Source organism: Marmota monax, unplaced genomic scaffold (assembly GCF_021218885.2).
Source record: "Marmota monax isolate L192 unplaced genomic scaffold, Marmota_monax_Labrador192_F-V1.1 WCK01_AAM20220418_F8-fsc00122, whole genome shotgun sequence".
Taxonomy (NCBI): Eukaryota; Metazoa; Chordata; class Mammalia; order Rodentia; family Sciuridae; genus Marmota; species Marmota monax.
The window spans coordinates 5,941,230-5,964,667 of NW_026695223.1; the positions used below are offsets into that span (position 1 = coordinate 5,941,230).

The following is a 23,438-nucleotide window of genomic DNA, read 5'->3' on the forward strand; positions in this document are numbered from 1 at the left end:
TCTTGATAAAACCTACATGATATTCAAAAGTATTATTACTCCCTAGGGCCATGGTTAATTGCCTTAGGAAATCCTACATAGGGTAAGTTGCCTTGCTGCTACATATTTATCTCTTTGCAGGTGTGGCCTGATTACCCTGATATTGTTGTCAACAGCTCTCTGGATTGGGACAGTCAAGTGGAGGTAAAAGGCCCTTTTTAGATATTAGGTGAAGTCTGGTTGTCAGGAAGGATAGCCATATCCACCATACTGGACTTGTCCTGCCAAGCATATGGGCAATGCAAGGGAAAAACTCCTCAGAAAGGGGTGCTGGGTGTCCGTCTTTGTGTGCATTACTTTCCATGCAGTTCTGTTTTATGTCTAATTGGGAGGTAGGTATTATCTATGGGACTTAAGTGACAAACACTGAAAGTACTTTTTCATGGTTTAGGTGACACTTGGTTATTTCAAAATCAAACCCATCTGATTTCAAAGTGCTATAGAATTTCCAATGTATGAAACTTCAACAAAGACCAATCTTTTCTTAGAATGAGTCTACGTCTTATTATTATTGCCTTGAGTATCCCTTTTAACTAGTATCTCTTTCGTCTTTAATGATTGGGTCTTTTGTTTTGTCAAACTTTTTTGTTGTTGTTGACAGACTTATCCATTTTCACACTAATAAATCCTGACCCCTACTCCTATCTTTACTTGGATCTCTCAGCTTCATGTTTACCTCTCCTTTTCCAGCATTTCATTAAAACTTGCTCTCTTGGGAACAGGTTTTTTATTTTAATGGATAGAGTTGTCCCATGCTGCTTGACCCAGGTTTCTTTGTAGCTTTACTAAGCATTTGTTGCTTGAAAGAATACATGGTTCCACACTGGTTCATGATGGCTTCAGCCAAATGTTCTGGCCAAAATGTGTACTGAGGGAACTGATACGGCCTGTCTGCTTTGTTATCAGTTGCTCTCTAATACTTTTGAGTAGGGCTGTCAGGGAGGGGTCTGGACTTTTTGGAAGAACCAGTTCTTTGCTGGAACTTCTTCATCTGTTCTTCAACAATGATTATTCTTTCTGGACAGAAATTAAAGTAGTACATATGAAGCCTGTGAAACCTTTATAAAGGTCCTGGCAAGTCAGAGAAAGGACCTATTTTCCAGGATACCTGCCAAGGGTCAAAGGGCCATAGAATGTGGCTTCTATGTGGTCAACAAACTAGATGAGTTTCACTGTCTTGAAACTCTCAGGATCAAGGACTAATCAGAAAAATAGTATTGTGGGAACAAAGTACAGTAGCTATACATTTAGGTGTTAGCTACTTCAGGATTCTCAGGGGTAAAGGCACCATTTAAGGGATATTTCCAATACTATAGAATCCTAGTCAGTGGATGGAGGCATAGGAGAAAGACTTCAGTCATAAAGATGTAACTGGCCTAGTTAGTCCCGCATGTTCATGCTTTATCCAGACTAGTTAATTTTTGTGAGGAGTGGTCTTTCTTAGTTCTGAAGACTGTTATTAGAACTAGCACAATCTGGGGATGAAGGGCTCAGTTCTGGGACACTGGAAGGAGAACAGTACTATAAGCCAGTGTTATAGTTTGCTGGCATTGGTCTGTGATCTTCTGACTCCTAGGTGGTAGCAGTAGTGTTCTAGATCCAAAGGAAATACCCATAAATTTTTCCTAGATTACCTGAGTATTAGATTCTGCATCATTAATTTTTGGTAGTAGATAGTTGGAGTGAAAGAAATAGTAGCTCAATGTGGCAGATTGGTAAAAATGATTCACAATCAATTCAAGTTTTTTTTGTTTTGTTTTGTTTTTGTCTACTACTGAATCAGTCTTCCTCCTTCCCTGCTACCCCCACTCACCCACCCAATCTCTCTCTAGGCTTATCCATTATCAGACTAATAAGTCTGACCCCTACTCCCATTCTTCCTTGAGTATCTCTGCTTCTTTGGTGTTCTCTCTCTCTCTCTCTCTCTCTCTCTCTCTCTCTCTCTCTCTCTCTCTCTCTCCCCCTCCTTCCTATGTATTCACCCATGTATCTGTTTATCATCTATTTTTTTTGCCTATGTGTCTAGGTATCTGTCTAATAAGTAAATAAGGGAGAGAACCTAGCTAGTTGTTCTATCATTTCTAAGGGAGGATCATTTGAGGTTTAGTGGTCTAGGCGGCCCATGAGGACATAGGAACCTGCCAGGCCATAGCCAATCTGACACATAGGTTTGCTGTCTTTAGTAGAAGGTCATTTTCACGAATGAAGGGGTTAGCCATTACCTTTAGAGATTATAAGGAAATACAGTTCATCGGTCATTTGGGGCTACCATTTTGAGGGGATTCAGAAGTCTGTGTGGCTGTATTGGTTATCCCAGTGATGTGGGAGCATCATTTGAAATTTGGTGGGTAGTAACTAGGGATCCCCATAGCTCTCGTAGGAAGGGATTCTTCACAAAGAATTCTTTTGCCTCAACGTTAAATTGTTCCTTTGATGAGAAACACTTCATTAGGGTACTAAACAATACATTAGGTAGCTCATAAGAGATTATCAGATATAGAATAATTATGACCATTTATATTATTAATATCTACTTGTTGAGGCTAGTTAAGCTGAGACTACTGATGTCCAGGTCTGGCATTGCTAAGGGTAGTATAAAATAAACAAACAAGGAAGCAAATAAGTAAATGAACACCCATGAAGCATTGGAAAAGCAGCAGATTTCTGGGTCTGAATCTCACTGTTTGATTCAGTAAGTTTGTGGTGGCATCTAGGAATTGAATTACAGTATCATGCAATGGATTGCAATAAGTAATTCTGAGGGCTTTTGTGCAGATGTGAACATCACAGTTTGAGGACAGAAGCAATATGGCAAGAGTTGAATTTGGATAGTACTTTGGCGAAGGGGAGGGAATTTTTATTACATGGGTAAGGATCATTACAGCAGTATTTAGTAAAGTTAACAAACCATGGCTGGGCTGATTTACCACTTGATACAGTCTCTTGTACAATGAAAAAGTAGTGATTGGGGTCCATATCTCTAGATAAAAGACAAATGGTGATGAACACCCAAAAGAAAACAGCAATGGATCATCATGCACAAACCTGGTTCACAGAGGACAGAAAGGGCAAAGGGCTACATCACTGGGAACTTTGGATTCCTTTGTTAGGAAATGGAAATAGAAAAGCATGGCAATAGACATGGAACCTTTCACTAGAAAGGTTTTTCCCACAGGAGATACAATTCTGTCTCTCACACAGTTTATCATGATTCTTTTTTTTTTAGTCCCTACCTTCCACCTATGCCATGATTTCTGACATGGCCATAGCTGGAGCTCTGTTTCTGGTGAAAGGTTCTGTGTCTAATTCTATGCTTTTCTATTACCATTTCCTAACATAAGAATCCAAAGTTCTCAGTGATGTGGCCCCTTGCCCTTTCCATCTTCTGTGAACCAGATCTGGGCATGGCGATATCCATTGCTGTTTTCTTTTTGATGTTCCTCATTTGCCTATTATCTAGACATATGGATCCCAGTCACCACTTTTGCATTGTACAAGAGACTGGAGCTCGCATATATCAGTCCTCTTTAGGGATTCTTCCTATTCTGCAGCATTATTTAGCTCATTACATCATATGGTATAGAGTTTACCATAGAGGCACAATTGTTATAAGATATTCCAAGGATCAGAGTATTTTCTCACAAACAACATAGAATATATAGACATTCATGCATATTTGCTGCTACTGAGTGATATTCTTCCCAAATTAAATACTGAATGTTTATTATCACCCCTTACACTTATGACAGTTTCTAGGCTCTGCATTGTAGGGACCATAAAGACCAATCAAAAGTATAAAGACAAAATCCTTGATCTAAAAACCATACAATCTATTTAAGAACTGATATGTGAATCCACTCTTCATGCTGAGATGAGGATATTACTCTTTCTGATGAGGAAAGAAGGAGAAAAGGAGACATTTATTGAAGCTTCCTCCTTAAATTCTTCCATTTTATGTTATACACAACTGCAATGCTCACGTGATTCTGAAGCCAAAGAAAACACTCATGCATGCCAGTCTAATGTCATGAAATGTAATCTCTCCCCTCTCCCATGTTGCCAGTGGATATGACACATTGCCGTGCCACCTAGTCATTGCCTTTCCTCTGGTACAGTGCCTGTGGTGTCTGCCCTTTTCCAGCTACAGTTGTTCCTTGTTCCCTGTAGGGTCTTACGGGAGAGCTTAGGAAAAGGCAGGATAGAAAGTGCAGGTTGGGAATCTGAAGCTGGGGATAGTGAGTCAGGGTGTCAATTGATAGCATTCATGATGGCATGAAAAGGAAACAGATTATGGACATTTTCAAATGTGTAAAATTCATCCATAATTCTCCTCATTGCCCTCAATGTATTATAAATAAGCCAAGAACATAAGGTAGGCTCTATTGAGATTTTCACTCTGCCATAATGTAGTACAGTCTTTTCATTAATTAGGTTCTTCAAAAGTGCCTGTTGCTGTAAGATATATTCCTTTGGGATAGTGAATTATAAATGTTTTTATAGGAATACCGAGCTTATGTGGCCTTCCCAGACTTTTTCCGTAATTCAACTGCCTTGTGGTGGAAGAGAGAAATTGCAGAACTGTACAACAACCCAGAGAATCCAGAGAGGAGCTTGAAGTTTGATGGCATGTGGATTGTAAGTGTGTGTGTGTTTAACTTGGTGTGATTTACCATATGAAAGTCAGACTTTTACTCAAGGTGATGTTAATATTCTGAGAAAGACTTTGGATATGTTATGCTGCATTTCCTGAACTGAGGTGTGGAATATCCTGATATTCCTTGTATCTTGTAACTCACTCTGTCAAACCTCTAGGGAGATTGCCAAGAATGTCTCAAAAACTTGTTTACCCTGAGGGAGTATTGTTTTGACCTTCCAGTCAGTCATCCTTTAGGGATCAATTTTTTTTTTTTAGCCAATTCTTATCTGGATTTGATGAGCCAGACTGGGCAAGCACACACACCAGTACCCACAAGCAGGTGTACTGGTGGGAATGATGTATTCACCACTCCCTTGACTCTCAATTGACAAGAAGTCTCTCAGTTAAGAGTAAGCAATGTCTGTGTCTGACATTTCTAGGATATGAATGAACCATCGAGCTTTGTGAATGGGGCTGTTCCTTCAGGCTGCAGTGATGCCAGTCTGAACCGTCCTCCCTACATGCCACGTAAGGACCCTTGGGCTTCTCCATGGCTAGATGGAAGATAATCATTGTTTGAGCCCAGCACCAGAGGTTTATCCTGACCAGCAGAGCCCTCTGTGTTTTCTGGTTTATTGGGGGCCAGAAACGAAAGCATTTCAAGTCCTTTTCCAAACTTTTTGGTGCAAGTTTCTGGATCTCTTGGGCAAATTTCCTGAATTTGTCTAGAAAGCCCTTCTCTTAGTTACAATCCCATGGTTGGGGCCATTGTGAAGTCAAGTCAATCTTAAGATGTGTAGTTAAATGCCTTAAGGAGAGGTCAGGGACTAAAAGGCTCAGGGCTGGTTTTCACCTTCCCAAATCTTTTCCCTCAGATCTGGAGTCCAGGGACCGGGGCCTAAGCAGCAAGACCCTGTGCATGGAGAGTGAGCAGATCCTTCCAGATGGCTCCCGGGTGCGACACTATGATGTGCACAGCCTGTACGGGTGGTCCCAGACCAGACCCACATATGAGTGAGTCATTGTTTTCCTTCTCCAGTGGGCTCAGCCTGTGGGGACACATAGTGCTAGGTATAACTTAAGTTTTTCATAGCAATCCATCGCAAGATTGAAGAACATTTAATTGTAATTCTGTCACAATTTTTATTTTTGCAACAAATAGTCCTTAACCATGGGGCCAGACCCTGTGAGTATAAGTAGGAGGTCAACTTTCAATAGGATACTGCCCCATAAGTGACAAACTAGTAGTTCTGTTTGGGGAGACTCATGTGATGGCACCAGTTAGCATTATACAGTGCAGTTGCTTCTTTTAATGCATTAGTCATGTGAGGCAAAGGAAACACAAAACATGGTGAAATCCCTGTTAAGACACCATGAAGGTGGCGACACTGCTGGTGTTGTCTCCATCAGTCAGTAGGACCCTCTCCATTGCTAACTCTCCCATATTCCCGCCATTCACGTAACCAACATTTTGTTACCATGTCCTCTGTTCTTTTTATGGAAAGGGAAGCCCTATTCCATTCTTCTTGCTGTGTCCTCAATTCACCTGTACATTCCCCTCCTACAGAGCTGTGCAGGAGGTGACTGGACAGCGAGGGATCGTCATCACCCGCTCCACATTCCCCTCCTCTGGCCGCTGGGGAGGACACTGGCTGGGAGACAACACTGCCGCATGGGACCAGCTGAAGAAATCTATCATTGGTGTGTGGCTTCTTCCCAGGGGCCTCTGCTGCAGGGAAGGGAGCTGGTGTCCTTGGGAAAGGAGGGAGGAGAGGGCGGGGCACACACATGCCTCTCCTGACAGCCGTGGTTCTCATTGCAGGCATGATGGAGTTCAGCCTCTTTGGCATCTCCTATGTAAGTGACCTTTGCTCCTCCTCATCCCTAAGAGGACACTGACACCCGTGAGCAATCACCCACAGGCTGGTTTCATTTCCTCTGGTTTCAGACGGGAGCAGATATCTGTGGGTTCTTTCAAGATGCTGAGTATGAGATGTGTGCTCGCTGGATGCAGCTTGGAGCCTTTTACCCCTTCTCCAGGAACCACAACACCATTGGCACCAGGGTAGGACCTTCCTCCTTCCTCACGTGCTTTGCCTCACATGCTGTGCAGCCTTCACCTTGGAGTCCCAGTCCAGACCATCTTTGTTCCTGGGAGATTTTCAAAACCATCAAAGCGCCTCACAATTGCCAAAATGCACAGGATTATCAGAGGGTCTTTAGATATAGGAAGGATTGCTCCAAGTATATCCCTGAAGTGTTTTTTTCTGGGAAAGTTCCATGCGGTCTCCTGGAAGATCCTCACTGACTATTATCGGACTATTCAGTATATTTCAGAGTGTCACTTGTAATCACCTTTAGGTTATCTGTGTGTGATGTACTTGGATCAAGCTTTCCTTTACCTTCTTTGCCCCCTAGGGTCCCTGGGTTGGGCTCTCAACACCTTTGCTTTTATTCCTTAGAGACAAGACCCTGTGTCCTGGGATGCTGCCTTTGTGAATATTTCCAGGAGTGTGATGGAGACCCGATACACCCTGTTGCCATATCTGTACACCTTGATGTTCAAGGCCCACACGGAGGGCAGCACTGTGGTGCGGCCTCTTCTGCACGAGTCAGTGTCCAGCTGGGGTCCCAGGGACTGATGCATAGTTTAGTTGGTTTTGTAGGGTGGCAGTTGATGCAAAAAATTCTTCTCAATGAAGATAAGATTTATTTTGTCATAAGCTCTCCACGCAGAGTCCACACTTTGAACTCTGTTTTATTCGCACTATGTGTTATTGAGAAAGGCTATTTATTGAGTGAAAAATATTTGAAATGATGCAACACAGCCTGATTTCTTACTAATTTGTGCATGCACAGACCTCTGTGTGTGGTGTAGCTATTGAAATAATTAAGGCCAAATGAGTCGACATCATAAAAAAAGCATTGAGGGCCTTCTTTGCATTTTTAATGTGCCATCTGGAAATAGTGGAGAATTTTTCAAGTGACTGAACATATCTGAACCAGTTGTGATGTCAAGGTAACTTTACATGTAGAATATTGAAGCCTGTGTATTCCTGATCAATCTAGACAAACACTAAGTATGACATAAGATGGAGTTGGAGGGGAGACTTGCCTCTGAACTTGAGTTGTTCCTTGGGGACTTGGGCTGGGACTCTGATTGTGACATCTTCTTACCTTCCCAGGTTTGTGTCAGACCGGGTGACATGGGACATAGATGATCAGTTCCTGCTGGGTCCAGCCTTCCTAGTCAGCCCCGTCCTGCAGGCTGTGAGTATGGAGGCCTCAGATGTGTGGTGGATCCCAGGTGTGAGGGTGTGTGAATAGGGGCATGAGAAGAAGCCTGGTGCGTGTAGATCCCGGGACATGGCTGCTTGTTCTACCTTTGTGTCTTCCTCTCCTTCTGAGCAGAAGTGCAGCACATAGGTGTTCTTGCCTCAGTTTCCTCTAGTTTCCGCTCATTCCTAGCAGTTCAGGTTCGTCGGAAAATCAAGAAAAAATGGTAGCCTTATGATGGGTTGAGATATACTGTCACTTTAATAAATAAAATAAGGGATCCTGGTTCAGGTGGGGTTTCATGTGAATATCATCACAGTCCTGTCACCATTGAAAGCAGCCCAGCGAGCCTTCCTTACCTCAGCCAGCCCTGCCCTTGTTCTTCTTGTGAGGTCCTCCAGGCAGCAAAGGTCATTTCTTCCCCTTGTACTTCGATGCTTAGGATTCTGATTAAAACACCAAGTAACAATTACAACTTCTTCATAATTTATCCTGTTTCTGTAATGTGCTGATTCCCATCCATCCTTAGGTGATTTTGTCTTTAGCATTTGTTCCTGTGAATCTGTGAGCAAATCATAATATATTTGTGACTTCCTGCATCTCCAATCCTTATGTGGACACCCCTTGTTTGGAGGTTTTGAACTTTTCTGTGTTTGCAAAGGGTGAATGAAGGAAGACTTTTCCAGTAGTGCTGGTCTTCAGGGCCCTGAGACAGATGGGTATTGGCCACCACAAATTGATATCCCTTTCCTGCCCATATTACTTACTAGGTCGCAGAAAACAAGTTCACACCTTGTTTCTGTTTAATTTTAGAGAGCTGAGTTTGTTGAATATAATCACTATTGCTCTAACTATTTTTCTATGCAAATTGGTTACTGTGTCTTAGCAACTGTATCCACTGCTCACAGCTTGTTTGTATTTAATTTTAGAATGCTAGAAGTGTCACTGCGTATTTCCCTGGAGCCCGCTGGTATGATTACTACTCGGTAAGTTTTTCTAAATATTTGTACATCCTTTGAAAATTGCAGAGTACAATGGTTTTAGACCTCACAGACCTCTGGCCAAGCGCTGGCTGTGTAAGCCATATGCTGTGTTGTTTTTACCTTTGTATCCTCAGTTTTCTCACTTGCAAATGGAATAAGACTTCTCTATACAGAATCCTTGTGGAGTATCATGTACAGTATCTTATTCAGGGCTTTGCTTGTTGTTAGTGTTCTGTACTTGGGAATTTCTGGGTTTCCTTATACCATCACTTTTCACTGAGGTGAGACCCTAGTACCCTCTTTATTTTATACCTATATAATATTACATATATTTTTCCACATTTTTTATTAGTACATTATAGTTGTATGTGTTGTTGGTATTTATTGTTATGTATTTGTGCATGCACATAATATACAATATAAAATTATAATTTGACCAGTATTACTCCCCAGCACATCTTCCCTCCCTCCCCACCTCCTGCTCCCTAGTCCCTTTCTTCTATTGATCTCCCTTTGATTTTCATAAGATCTCCCCACCCCAATTTTTCCCTTTATCCTCTGTATCTCCCACATATGACAGAAAACATATGACCTTTAACCTTCTGAGTTTGACTTATTTTACTTGTAATAATTGTCTCTAGTTCTATCCATTTTCCTGCAAATGCCATAATTTCATTTTTCCTTATGGCTGAATAAAACTCTAATATGTATATATACAACATTTTCTTCATCCATTCATCTGTTGATGGGATATTGTGCTATAACTATAGTTTTTAATTTTATCTGCTCCTGCTATAAATTCCACTCCTTTTCCTCATGTTCTTTTTTATTTTGTGTTAGTTTCTATAATACAGATACTCAAAGAGAAGTTGCTCCTAGCCACGTAAGCAGTGCGTGCCTTTAATCACAGCTACTCATGAGGTGGAGCCAGAAGGATCACAAGATTTGTGGCTATCTTGGGAAACTTAGTGAGGCACTATCTCAAAATAAAATAAAAAGGGCTAGAGACTTAGCTCAGTGGTAGCGTGCCCCTGGGTTCAATCCCCAGTACAACAAGAAACAAACAACAACAAATAGCAGTTGCTTCACACTAATTACCTAATTAAGCAAACTATGAGCTAGTGTGTAAAGTGCATATAGACCTGGATCCCCACACTTAGACTTAAGTAGTGCACATTGACTTACAAATGAGTAGCCCATAAACAGCTCTTTGATGTATAGGTTCTGGGATACTGTGAGTCCCAGAGGCTAGCCAGGAGTGCAGGGTGTTGGAATCAGCTTTAGGGTAGTCTCCTGAGGGAAATAGATGAGTCAGAGTCTGACCCTTGAGGAAGAATCAAAGTGGTAGGGGGTCCTTGTCCTGAAACCATGTCTCCTCTGACTTCCTGAATAGAATAAGGTGGAGGATTAGAAATATAGGAGAAAGGCAGAGAACAGAGCATGTGTCTGTCCCTCTCATTGGAGGGGGTGCAGTGGGATCAGATGGAAATGTAGGGGAAGAATGGAGGTGTTTCTCCTCTTCTATGTGCTGTAGAGCACTGACTCTCCTGTCTTTTCTTCTTTGTTGCGAGGCTGGGTCTTTCCTTAGGGTGCTGGTATTTTAGGATGCTACTGTGGGCTTTCCTGCCAGGGCTTTCTAGGGAGAGAGCAGCCAACTTCTTTCAATTCGCCTAGCCTTGGCCCTGACCCTGTGGAGTTCACCATGTCATGAGGAGCTAATATTTGCTTGTCATAAATGCTAATATGCATGTAAATAATTTGTACCATATACAAGAAAATGAAGTATGAGGATTAATAAATAAAAATTTTAGGTGGGTGTGTAGCTCATAGTGAAGTACTTACCTAGCATGATCAGGACCCTGTGTTGAATCTCCAGTACCACCAGGCAGGGGAAAGAATTTTTCTGGAATGGTTGATTTTACACAAGGCTTTTAAATAGAAGATTTAGTTGAGGAATGAAATGTAAAAATTGATGTGGAAAGCCAAAAGCTAATTGAAGCAGACATTAAGAGAAAAAGGGCTTTTGTATTTAATTAAAATGACAATTACATGGCTGGGATCAATGAAGAAATGTCTACTTAATTAATCTTCACTAGTTATGGGTACCTATTCTTTGTTAGTATGGAGATTGGCAAGCAGAGGCCCTCAGTGAAATCAGGTGTTCACCTATTTTAGCAGATAAAGTTTTATTGGAATACAGCCATGTACAAGATTAATTGTCAGTATTCACTGCTTCTTACCTCTAAAGTCACAGTTCTCAAATTGGGGGTTGCTTATCAGGGGATATTTGTCAATGTGCAGAGTCACCTTGGGGAGTCACAGTGGGGTGGGAGGATGGTGTCTGATGGATAGACACTGAAGATGCTGCTAAACATCAAAAGAGCACAGGGCACCAATAAACATGGATCTGACCTTAATTGGCAGTAGTGCCAACACTGGGAAGCCCTATTTTGGTGAGAAAATGTGGAAGGTTCCTTAGTATTGTCAGGGAATGGCTCAGACAAGAGAGCCGCTCTCACACATGAGGCAAGTTAAAGACGTCAGTCAAGAAGTAGAGATATTGAGTAGAAGAAGAGGAAACACAGAGTACGACAGCTCACTTTGATGTTTTCAGTGAAGTATGAGGCCAAAATGTTGGTGAAGTAGGTGGAAGTGGAGAGTGGGGGAAGATGAAGACTCGAGAGACTCTTGGTGAAAGAGAATTTTCAGACCAGCATTGTGGAGAGTATGTGAGGAACTAGCAAGAAGTGAAGGAATGGCTGGCTGTGAAGCCTCCTGTAGCTGTGCTCTGTGACATACCAACAAGTTGTAGGGTGAGTGTGGGCTGTGATCCACGCTAGGACCTCAGGTGTGATGTAGTGTAGCCACCCAAAAAGGCAAGGGACCCTCACAGGACATTATAGAGGCCAAGCAGGACTTCACACAGCAGCTGGGGGAAGGAAGAAGGTTACCATCAGGTGGTGCTGAGTGGTGATGAGCAGGTAGCACAATCAGTGAGGTAGAGGAGGTGTCTTCCAGATGCACTGTGCAGGGAGGCAAGGTCTTCTTCCTCATCTTCTCTTCTTCATCCAACAGGGTGTGGATATTAATGCAAGGGGAATGTGGAAGGACTTGGAAGCCCCTCTTGACCACATTAACCTTCATGTCCGTGGGGGCTACATCCTGCCCTGGCAGGAGCCTGCACTGAACACACAATTGAGGTGAGTATGGGGCTAGTGTTCCACTTTGCCTACCTTTTTGCTCACTAATTTGTTTCCTTTCTTTTCTTTCTTTTTTTTTTTTTTCTGGTACTGGGAATTGATCTCAAGAGTGAGTGCTATTACTGATCAGCATCCCCAGATCTTTTTAATTTTATTTTGAGCCAGGGTCTTGTTAAATCTGTGATCCTCCTGCTTCAGCCTCCTGAGATGCTGGGATCATGAGAGTGTGCCACTGCCCCTAGCTTGCTCACTAATTTCTAATGAATGCCAGCAATCCCTGAAACATCACTAGTAAGGCCAAGAGTGGTTTTACTAAGCACCTGTCTTTTTGTTTGCTTGTTTGTGTTTCATCTTTTTTCAAATGTTGAACTCTGAATAATTAATTAACAGCTCTTTTGTATTTACTTGGTGAGATGATAGGTCTCAGAAGTGATATTTCAAATAGAAATAGCAACAGGGAAATCATAATTCCTGAGAATTTTAGGAGATTATCTGGATCTTTTATGATCTAAGAAATATGTTGCTAAGCTGAGCACAGCACGGTGGTGCTCACCTGTAATCTCAGTGACTCACAAGGCTGAGGCAGGACGATCGCAAGTTCAAAGCTGGCCTCAGCAACTTAGTGAGGCCCTAAGCATCTCGGTAGGACCCTGACTCTAATAAAGCATAAAAAAGGGTTGGGTATATGGCTCAGTGGTTAAGTGACCCTGGGTTCAATCCCCAGTTCCAAAAACAAAACAAAATTGTTGAAGCCACATGACAACTCATCCCCAAGTCTGAGATTTCCTCATATAACGCATGAATAAATTATTGACCTAGGTCTCTATAATAATTAGCAGTAACTAACATCAAGTGAACATTACTCTGTGTCTAGGACTATAGTAATATGGGGAGCTCTGCTTGGAGATTTAAGAAAGTTTTTCCTTACAAAAATGAAAAAGGTCCTTTGAGTTAGGGAATCTTATTCTGATTTCACAGATGGCAATGCAGAGCTTTAGGAGGCTAAGTGTCAGAGTCACACAGCTAGTAAGTAGATGGACAGGGACTAAAATCCACATCTGTCTGATATCACTCCTAAAGATCTTAGATCTTTACTCATTTGATTCCACAGATATGGATAAAAATGATGAGCTGAGGATATTTGTAAAAAGAACCCTCTTCATGGGTTATAGGAAATACATCATGAAAGATGGATTCCAGCTTTCGTATTTTCCTCAGAAACAGGAAGGGGGAACCCAGTTGGTTTTCTTTTCATTTCTTAAAGAGCCTTGAAGGAAAATTTCCCTTGATTCATTTACAAATAATTCACTCATGACATGAGATTATCCAGCTTTATGGAGACTGAACAAGAGCTGAGTTACAAGTCTCTTGAATCTTAGAATTCATTCTTAATTTTGCTTCTTTGATTTTATGAGAACATCTTTGGCTTGTGACTGTGACTGGGGCTTTGTTTTTAGCTAATGCCTCTCTCTCACCATACTGCAGCCGCCAGAAATTCATGGGCTTCAAGGTTGCTTTGGATGATGAGGGATCTGCTGAGGGCTGGCTCTTTTGGGATGATGGGCAAAGCATCGGTGAGTACGGGTCGCCTGGGATTCAGGTCAGTGCAATTGTCTGGGCTTCTAGATATCATATGTCCCTGATTTTTTTCCTTTTTTATTTTAAAATATTTTTGCATTTAAAAATATAGTTGTTTGCTACTTCAAGTGTGTAATCCATTTTGTTCATGATCTTTATGCCTCATGCAAATGATGCTTAATGCTAGATCTCTCACCATTATTCATCAGTTCATTGTGATAAGGGACATATTTCTTAGCTTTACGGCTTATTGTCCCAGAAAGACAATGCCTCTCTCAGTTGTGCTATTTTGGAGGAAACTTTTCCATTAAGAGTTTACAGAAATGTGTAACTTCTTAGAAGGATGACTCACATATCCAGTAGAACTTTCTGCAGTGGTGGAGTTGCTCTATATCTTCTTAGTTTAATGCAGTACTAGTCATATGTGGCACAAGGTGACAAGTGCATCTGATTTTATATTTAATTTTATTTTAATTAATTTAAATTTACATTGCTATATTTTTCTGGTGAGGATAGCCAGTGAATACTGACAGCATGGTGATAAATGAGAAAGAGGCTAGAATAAGGGAGAAAATGTCAAGGATGGGGACGAGAATGAGAGAGCCTGAGGGCAAGGATCCCAACCATTCGACCTTCACCAGATGTGCCAGACTTTATACTCTCCCTGGGATGGTGGCATACATTAAGGGTAAAGGACAAGGAAGGCTTTTGTTTGTTCCCTGGAGATTGCATTTAGAAAACTGCCTGATACCTCTCAAGATGAACCCAACAATGCACCAGTCTTGGTGCTTGTGTATGTGTGTATCTGCATGCATGTATGCATAAGTATACACTAGCAAAAGAATATGGAAGTCCTGAGATGACCGGGAAGAGGCTGGGAGTGGTAGACCACAAGGAAGAGAAGTGGCATGAGACTGGTATTTGTGTTAACTGGGGTTGACTGTGAGTCTGACTGGTTTCCACAAGGAGGAGTCACATTACAAAATGGAGATGAGCAGAGAAGAAAAGTAAAACAAACAAAAAAATCACAAAAATAATCCCTGCTCTCTCAACCAAGACAGGTAGCCAATTAGAATTCTCTGGCATAAGCCTTGGTCATATTTTCCTGTTGTTTGTTTACAGATACCATTGAAAATGGAATATATTATTTGGCCTACTTTTCTGCCAGCCAGGTGAGTGTGATGGAAAGTGGAATTCTGCTGGTTTAGTAGGATGTTCAATGCCAGAAGGGCACCTAAAATGTCTTCCATGCTCATCTTGTTAATTTATGTCCTTCCTTCCTCCAAACTGCACATAGAGATTCCCCATGTTCCCAGGAAGTTTGCTGTGATGGAAACTATTCACATCTCATCAGTAACCTATTTAGGTTTACCATTTCATAGATAGACTGTTTTTATATAGTGTAGCCCTGTTCCAGTGTTGCTTTGAAACGGTCTGCACATTTTGTGACTTCTCCATGCATAGAATATAAGTTCTTGATGGTTGAGACTGTCTCCTATAGCTCAAGGAAATTTTAAAGACCCTGCAGGCATTTATGCAAAGTAGATGTAGTTGGCAACAGGGGATAGAATGCTGAAATCATGATCTCTGCTAGCTGAGGACACAAGATGATGACCTAGAGTTTGCTTATTCAAGGTTTATATTTGTGCCTAAAAAGAGGTTGGGGGAAAAAAACTAATTTTGTTTTTTTTTTCCCTTTTGTTTTATTTCCAATTTGACAGAATACAATGCAGAGTCATGTAATTTTTAACAATTATGTTGTTGCTACAAACCCATTGAAATTGGGCTACATTGAAATCTGGGGTGTGGGCAGTGTCTCTGTTTCCAGTGTGAGCATCACTTTGAGGAACGGGAATGAAATACCCCCCTTCACCTACAACTCTACAACACAGGTTGGTGGCCCATGAAAAGTTCAATGATATTTCCCAACCTTGGTTGGCCTCATGCAAAGCCGGTTCCTTTCCAAATGCTATTCTCTCCTGACAATCTTCCAGGAATCTCCATTTTCAGTATGTCTGCTTGGACAGAATGCAGATAAAGGGACAATTCATGGTTTATCATTCTCTGGAATCCAGGGTCTGGATCCTTCCTTTCCATGTTTGTCTTGTCTTATCTGTAAAACTTATCTGTCCTTACTCCTTCATCTCTGTATCAGAGACCAGTCTCCCAAACAACTTGAACCACCATATTTCATCAGATATAAGGAGACAATACCAGCTAAAAGTTGTTCCACTATTTCACCAAGAAATAAATTCCACACAAAAAGGAAAATAAAACTATGAAATAAGTTTTTCATATCAATTACTTTAAAAAAATTTTAAACCTGTAGGAAGCTCTTTGAAGTTTCCATAGACAATAGAGTTTTACCTAAACATTTTAATGTTGTAAGAAATTAATCCTAAAGAAAATGTTGGCTGTAGATACGTTAATAATTCTACCACAAAGTAATTTGAAAAGGTAGACCCTGAATGTGAAGAAGTATTAATACCTTAAACAACTTAAAATACATGTTTATTTTATTATTTAAATCTGTATTCAGATCTCTTATTATTTTATAATTAAATATTCTATTATATTGTTTTTATATTATACAAATATGTGATAGAAAGGAAAATATATTTTCTCTCATTTCTAGGTCTGAAACAAAAGTTTTTATTAGGTTTTATATTTTTTGTTTCCTCATACTGTCATTTTCTTGTCAAACCAACTTCCCCAACTTTACTAAGAGGTCATAAAGGACTTTGCCTAATTCTGTTGTGAGCCAACTCATGGACTGACATGCAGGATAAGGCCTGCACACAGTAAGGTCCTCTGGAAGGTATTTGCCTAGAAAGAAGCAGGAGTATTAGACTCTTACTAGGCAATCATCAGAGTGGAGGGAATAGGAGAAGAAAAAATAAAAGGAGGACTTCAAGGCAAAAGCTACATCTCAGAACAGTGGAAAAGCGGGCATTCTCTCCAACTTGTCTATGTAGTCATTTCTCATCAGTGGTTCTGTATCACATTATCCCTATCACTGAACGATCTTTGCACTCTAGGAAATTAGAAAACACCTCTCTCACCTGAAAATGTTAGGGCAATTGGCAGCTAGGCCATGAATTATGAAAATATTAGGGGTTTATGGGAACCATTGTTCTGCACCTGATATGTTTGTGTGTAGAAAATTTCAAACAAATGCCCAATACTTTTTCTTTGTTTCCCAATAGGTGTTAAAAATTGATGTGACCCGCAAAAGCATCAGCCTACATGATTTCCTTTCATTGACATGGAAAAGCTCTCCATAAATTTTTAGAGCAAGATCCTAACTTTGAACAACTCTGAAGATACTTATACTTCATGCCCATAAAATTATTGTGCATTGTTATTGATTCTTGCCCAGTATGGAAAAGATATTTTATTGATTTGATCATGTTTTATCTGTGAATCCTAAACATTAAATTTTAGCTCTGTGGGATAGACAGTAGAGAGGTGTGGAAAATCTATGGATTGTCTTAACGTCTCTGTGTGATTAGTATGGTACAGATGATTCATCATATGAGGATGAACTGGTACCATGCAGTGTGTGTATGTGTGTGTGTCTGTGTATGTAATTATGGAATGGGCCCTACTTTCTTGCTACGGACGTAGAAAAAACTTGTCATGACATTTCCTGGTCTTGAAGCTAAGCAGTACCTCAAGAAAGCATTCATAAAGAGCATCTGCTAGTTGCTTATAGGGAGAGGGGAAAAATATGCTAAGAGCATGATGTAAGAGCGGAAACCACATCCACTCTGGAAGACCACAAAGACAAAAGCATTTATTTACCTTACACTTTTGACATCTTCTGTTAACAATAGGAAAATAAAATATAGGTGCAAGATAAGCAGGGAAGATTTGAGGCCACAAAAGATGATGACAAAAGTGATCACAAATTGTCAGGAATAGTGGCCTCATGGGGAAGGGAAAAGAAGAGTCAACTCATTTGAAAGAGAGCAGTGAAGGAGTTTGGGTATGAAAGGTAATTTATTTTCACACTAGTGTGCTTTGAAATGTATAAATCATGTGTGTCCACCTTGCCTAATATGCGTAACCACAATTCACACAAACACATGCAATCTATGTGTCACAGAAAAATAAAAGAAGTGAATTTGCAAAAGATTTTGAATGTTGTGATGTTTTGTCCCAGGGTACTCTCACTTCTGGGTTAAGACTTCTTCCTGTTTACTAAACTCTTGTGAATTGGTCTTTCTGGTTCTCTTTGGTGTCAGAGCTCCTGCATAGAATCCACTGATGAATTACAAAGAGCCTTTCATAAGCCTGAGGTTTGTGAAGGTGTACTTGGATTGTTTGAATTGTCCTAGCAGATGCTATATTTGATTAAATATCAACTGACAAAAAATGGGAGTTGAAACATACAGATGGTTAAAATTTAGGATAAAGAATTTACATAATGTTATTCAACAGGAGTATTTACGTGTGACATTATTTGAAAATGACTTGAAACAAGTATATCTGAAATGAGCATGTCCACTTCCCCATGTGGTTTTCTTCTCGTATGGACCAGGAAACTCTTTGGCTTACATACTCAGGTTTCAGCACCTGCATATTGTCACGTTGGTTTAATGTTCTAATTATGAAAATAAGGAGCCTTTTCATGAGGGCCTGAGCAAACTAGGAAAGTAGTGAAATATGGAAAAGCAATCATGGGAGTCATTTGATTAAAAGGGTAGGAAACTTGTCAACCTCCTCTAATCATCCACGCGGGAAGACCACAAAGACAAAAGCATTTATTTACCTTACACTTTTGACATCTTCTATTAACAATAGGGAAATAAAATATAGGTGCAAGTTGGCTCTGGCTACCCAAAAGTGTTCCAGAAGTTTCCTGGCTAACAATCCCCAGGGCCAAGGCTCTGAGTAAGGCATGTGGGGTTGAGAACATTTGTAGTGTTAGGGTGAGGAACTCCACTGAGGGCCTGGTAACACCTCTGGAATTCACTTAAAAGGATTAACTTGATAGTAATTCTAGGCACATAGGATGTGGCTGGAGGAGGTAGGTGATTGAGACTGTGTCTGTGGGTTTTATAGTTTTTTCCTTTTTGAGTGGAGCACTCTCTCTGCTTCCTGGTGGCCATGTCTTGAATAATTTTCTTCCTGTACACTCTTCTGACATGATGTTCTCTCTCCCTTTGAGTCCATAGCAATGGAATTGGCTCTCTATGAACTAGACCTCTGAAACCATGAGCACCAAACAAACTTTTCCTTCTCTAAAATTGTTCTTGTTTGATCTCTTGGTCTGGCAAAAAACTGACTAAAACGGATGTTTAGATATATGTATGCATAATGGAATGTTAAAGCTAATCACCACATCCATTATGACACGTTTATCATTTTTTTCAATAACAACACTTAGAAGCTATTCTCAAACATTTTTAAGTATACAGTATAATATGCTTTTGGTTTCTATGAAGATAGTTCCACAAGAACATGTATACCTTGTGTTTAGAATTGGAAATTTTCTTCTTAAACCATCTGGAAGTTTAGGAGAGGAGTTGGGTTTGTTAGTTTCTTTGTTTCTCTACCTGGTATCCATTTCTTGAGTGTAAGGTTGTAACCTGTCCCTCCTCATGGCAGGTATTAGATACACTGATCAGGATATTGTATGCTTTTTTTCTTTTTATTTGTGCATTGTATCTATTCAAAACAGAATGATTCATTGTGAAATATTCATATATGCATATAACATAATTTGGTCAATTTGTGAAGCATCCTCTGGGTTCAGAAACTCCATTAAACAACTTTGTCTCTTTAGGATTGGATTTCTTAATTTGCAAAATGTTGATGTCAGAATAAAGCTATGATTTCCAAGCTGTGGAGTTGTGCAGAGCCCCAGGGCTCTTTGTTACCTAGGGTTGGAGAAAAGGTAGATTCTCAGGATTCTGAGCTCCCTGCCCTGTATTCAATCATTCAGTAATTTATATACTGGAATCTCATTTGAAGAAATAATTTTAAATACATATATTTATCAGTTCTTATATATTGTGACACCAGTAGTTGTTTTTCAGCTGACAACCTATTTATTAGCCTTTCATAGACATATTTTTAACTGCACAGAGTAGGCTCCATGTTGTATCACCTAAGACTATGCTACTAAGAGGTTTTACTTCAATAAAAGGGTAAGATTTATCTCTGCTTCTAAGGAGGTGATTACTTTTTAAAAGTTTTATTGGTGCATAGTAATTATTCACAATAGTGAGATTCATTGTGACTGATTTGTACATGCACACAACATAATTTGATCAATTTAATTCTCCTGTACCTTCTCTTCCCTTCCTCTCCTTCCTCACCCTGATTTCTTTCCTCTACCCGACTGGTCCCCCTTCTATTTTCATAGGTCACTTTTTTTTTTTCCTCTCTAGCTTCCACATATAAGAGAAAACTTAGAACCCTTGACAAAGTATGGCTTATTTCACTTAACATGATGCTCTCCAAATTCATCTATTTTCCTGAAAATGACATATTTTTTTTCTTCTTTATTGTTGACTTAACTCTACTGTATATACGTAGCAAATTTTTATTATCCATTCATCTGTTGAGGAGCCCATAGGGAGGGCCCATAACTTGGCTATTGTGAATTGCACTGCTATAAGCATGGTATGCTGACTTTAATTCTTTTGGGTAAGTATTGAGGAGTGGGATAGCTAGGTCATATAGTAGTTCTATTTCCAGTCTTTTGAAGAACCTCCATACTGATTTCCATACTGTTTGTACTAATTTACAATTCCATCAACAGTATATCGAAGTTCCTTTTGATCATATCCTATCCAGTGTTTAGTATTATTTGTGTACTTGAAGAGTTTTATTTTAACTATAGTGAGATGACATCTCAGTATGGTTTTGATTTGCATTTCACTGATTGATTGCTAAAGATGTTGAACATATTTTTTATATATTTGTTGGCCATTTGTACGATTTTTTTGTTTGATAAATGTCTTTTTTTTCATTTTCGCAGTTATTGATGGGGTTGCTTTTGGTGTTAAGTGTTTTGAGTTCTTTATATATTCTAGATATTTATCCTCAGTCAGAAGAGTAGCTGGCAAAAATGTTTCTTCCATTTCCTAGGCTCTCACTTCATACTCTTGTTTCCTTTACTGTGCAGAAGCTTTTTAATGGGATGGCATCCCATTTACTATTTCTTGGTATTGTTTCCTGAGCTTTAAGAATCCTATTGAGGAAGTCATTGCCTGCTCTTATATGTTGGAGTGTTTGCCCTGTGTTTTCTAGCAGTTGCAAATTTATTGTTTTGTACTTATGTCTTTGATCCATTTTGAGTTGACTTTTGTGTTTCATGAGAGATGGGGATCTAGTATTGTTTTCTACATATGAATATTCCATTTTCCCAACAGCATTTGTCAAAAAGGCTGTCCTTTTCCCAGTGTATATCTTTGGAGACTTTGTCAGATGACTGTATCTGTATGAGTTTGTCTCTGTGTCTTCTATTCCACTGGTCTATGTGTCTGTTGTCATTGATATAGCACTGTAGTGTATGTTGAAGTTGAGTATTGTAATTCCGCCAGCGTTGCTGTTTTTGCTTAGAGTTTCTTTGTCTATTCTGGGTCTTTTGTTCTTCCGTATGAATTTTAGGACTGTTTATAATAGTTCTGTGAAGAATGTCATCATATTCTGATAGGGATTGCATTGAATCTGTTGATTACTTTTGGCAATATAACCATTTTAATGATATTAATTCTGTCTTTCCATGAACCAAAGGAGCTATTTTTATTGTTTGGTGTCTTTTTCTTTATTATTATTATTATTATTATTATTATTATTATTATTATTATTTTATTCTAATTAGTAATACATGATAGCAGTGTTTAATGTCTTTTTCTATTTCATTTTTTAGTGTTCAATAATTTTTGTTGTAGAGGTCTTCTATCTCTTTGGTTAGATTTTTATCTACATATTTTTAAAGCTGTTGTGATAGACTTGCTTTCCTGAATTCCTTCTCAGTGGATTTAGTATAGGTGCATAGAAAAGCTATTGATTTTTTGTATATTGAATTTATATCCTGCTACTTTGCTGGATTTGTTATCAGCTCTAGAATTCGTATAGTGAAACTTTTGAGATCTTGTAGGATTATATCTGCAAACATGATGATTTCACTTTATCACTTTTATTTCCTTCTCTTGCTTCATAGCTCTGGCTAAAAATTCAGATATTATATTGAACAGGAGTGGGCAAAATGGTAATCCTTATCTTAATTTTAGAGAAAATACTTTGTTTTACCCCATTACATATGATATTAGATTTGGGTTGGTCACATATCTAGCCTTTATGATTTTGAGGCATCTTCTATCACTACTTTACTTGGAATTTTTATCATGAATAGGAGCTGAATTTTGTCAAAGTTTTTTTTTCTGTATCTATTGAAATAATTATGTGATTTTTGTTGTTGGTTCTACTTTTGTGGTGTATTGTTTATTGATTTGCGTATGTTAAACCATCCTTGCAAACTTGGAATTAAACCAACTTGATCATGGTGTATAATTTTTTAATATGTTGTTGAGTTTGATTTGCTAATGTTTTATTAAAGATTTTTATATCTGTGTTCACCAAGAATATTGGTCTGTAGTTTTCTTCTCTTGATGTGTCTTATCTGGTTTTGGTATCAGGCTAATACTGGCTTCATAGAATGAGTTTGGAAGTGTTTCTTCCTTTTCTGTTTCATGGCATAATTTATGGAGCATTGACTTTAGTTCTTTAAAGTTCTTGTAGAATTAATCTGTGAATCCATCTGGTTCTAGGCTTTTTATTGTTGGAAGTCTTTTTTATTTCTGCTTCAATTTCATTATTATTGGTCTGTTTAGCTTTTCTATATCTTCTTGGTTCAATTTTGGTAGGTACTGTTTCTAGAAATTTATTTATTTATTTTTATAATTTCTAATTTATTGGGACATAGGTTTAAAAATATTTCCTAATAATCCTCTGGATTTCAAGTGATATCTCTTGTGATATATTCTTTTTCATCTTTATAACCTTTGTAGTTTCTATTCTATCTTTCATTAATTTTGGCTTTGATCTTCATTATTTCTTTCCTCCTACTTGTTTTGAAATTGGTTTGTTCTTATTTTTCTAAGATCTCAAGATGCATCTTTAGGTTATTTATTTGGGATTGTTCTGATTTTTTATGTAGGCACTCACAGGTGCAAACTTTCCTCTTAGAACTGTATATGGTATTTCCCAGGGCTCCTGGTTTGTGGTATTTCTATTCTTATTTGATTCTAAGAATATCTAAATTTCTCCCCTGATTTCTTTGATGACCCACTCACTATTCAAAAGTGTATTTGTTTAATCTCCATGTATTTATATGGTTTCTGTAAGTTTTCTTGCATTGGTTTCTGATTTCCTTGCATTATGATCTGATGAGATGTATGGGATTATATTGACTTTTTTGTATTTGCCAAGACTTGCTTTGTGACCTAAAATATGGTCTATTTTGAAGAAAGTTCCATGAGCAGGTGAGAAGAAAGTATATTCAGATGTGGTTGGATGAAACATTCTCTAGATGCCTGTTAAGTTCATTTGATTTAAAATAGTTTTTAGTTTTGAAGTGTCTTTCCTAACTTTATAGCTGAATAAACCTATCTACTGATGAGAACGGTATATTGAAAATATCTGGTATTATTCTATTGGGATCTTTGGGAGACTTTAAGCATATTATTTATTTACGTAATTAGGTACACC

At 39.1% G+C, this 23,438-nt stretch overlaps 1 protein-coding gene across 2 annotated transcripts in view; it reads left to right on the forward strand.

The window, feature by feature from the left end:
- Mgam (maltase-glucoamylase) overlaps positions 1 to 17,847 on the forward strand; it is a 174,428-nt gene extending 156,581 nt beyond the window's left edge. For both annotated transcript variants that reach the window (XM_046434116.2, XM_058575723.1), the window contains 15 exons: positions 121 to 183; positions 4,540 to 4,674; positions 5,116 to 5,203; positions 5,551 to 5,689; positions 6,243 to 6,376; positions 6,498 to 6,532; positions 6,624 to 6,740; positions 7,138 to 7,286; positions 7,861 to 7,945; positions 8,881 to 8,937; positions 12,010 to 12,134; positions 13,620 to 13,708; positions 14,835 to 14,884; positions 15,434 to 15,604; positions 16,919 to 17,847. In XM_046434116.2, coding sequence (XP_046290072.1) covers positions 121 to 183; positions 4,540 to 4,674; positions 5,116 to 5,203; positions 5,551 to 5,689; positions 6,243 to 6,376; positions 6,498 to 6,532; positions 6,624 to 6,740; positions 7,138 to 7,286; positions 7,861 to 7,945; positions 8,881 to 8,937; positions 12,010 to 12,134; positions 13,620 to 13,708; positions 14,835 to 14,884; positions 15,434 to 15,604; positions 16,919 to 16,996 — 1,515 coding nt within the window. In that variant the 3' untranslated portion in view covers positions 16,997 to 17,847. The remainder of the gene's footprint in view (positions 1 to 120; positions 184 to 4,539; positions 4,675 to 5,115; positions 5,204 to 5,550; positions 5,690 to 6,242; positions 6,377 to 6,497; positions 6,533 to 6,623; positions 6,741 to 7,137; positions 7,287 to 7,860; positions 7,946 to 8,880; positions 8,938 to 12,009; positions 12,135 to 13,619; positions 13,709 to 14,834; positions 14,885 to 15,433; positions 15,605 to 16,918) is intronic.
- Positions 17,848 to 23,438: the final 5,591 nt, after the last annotated feature.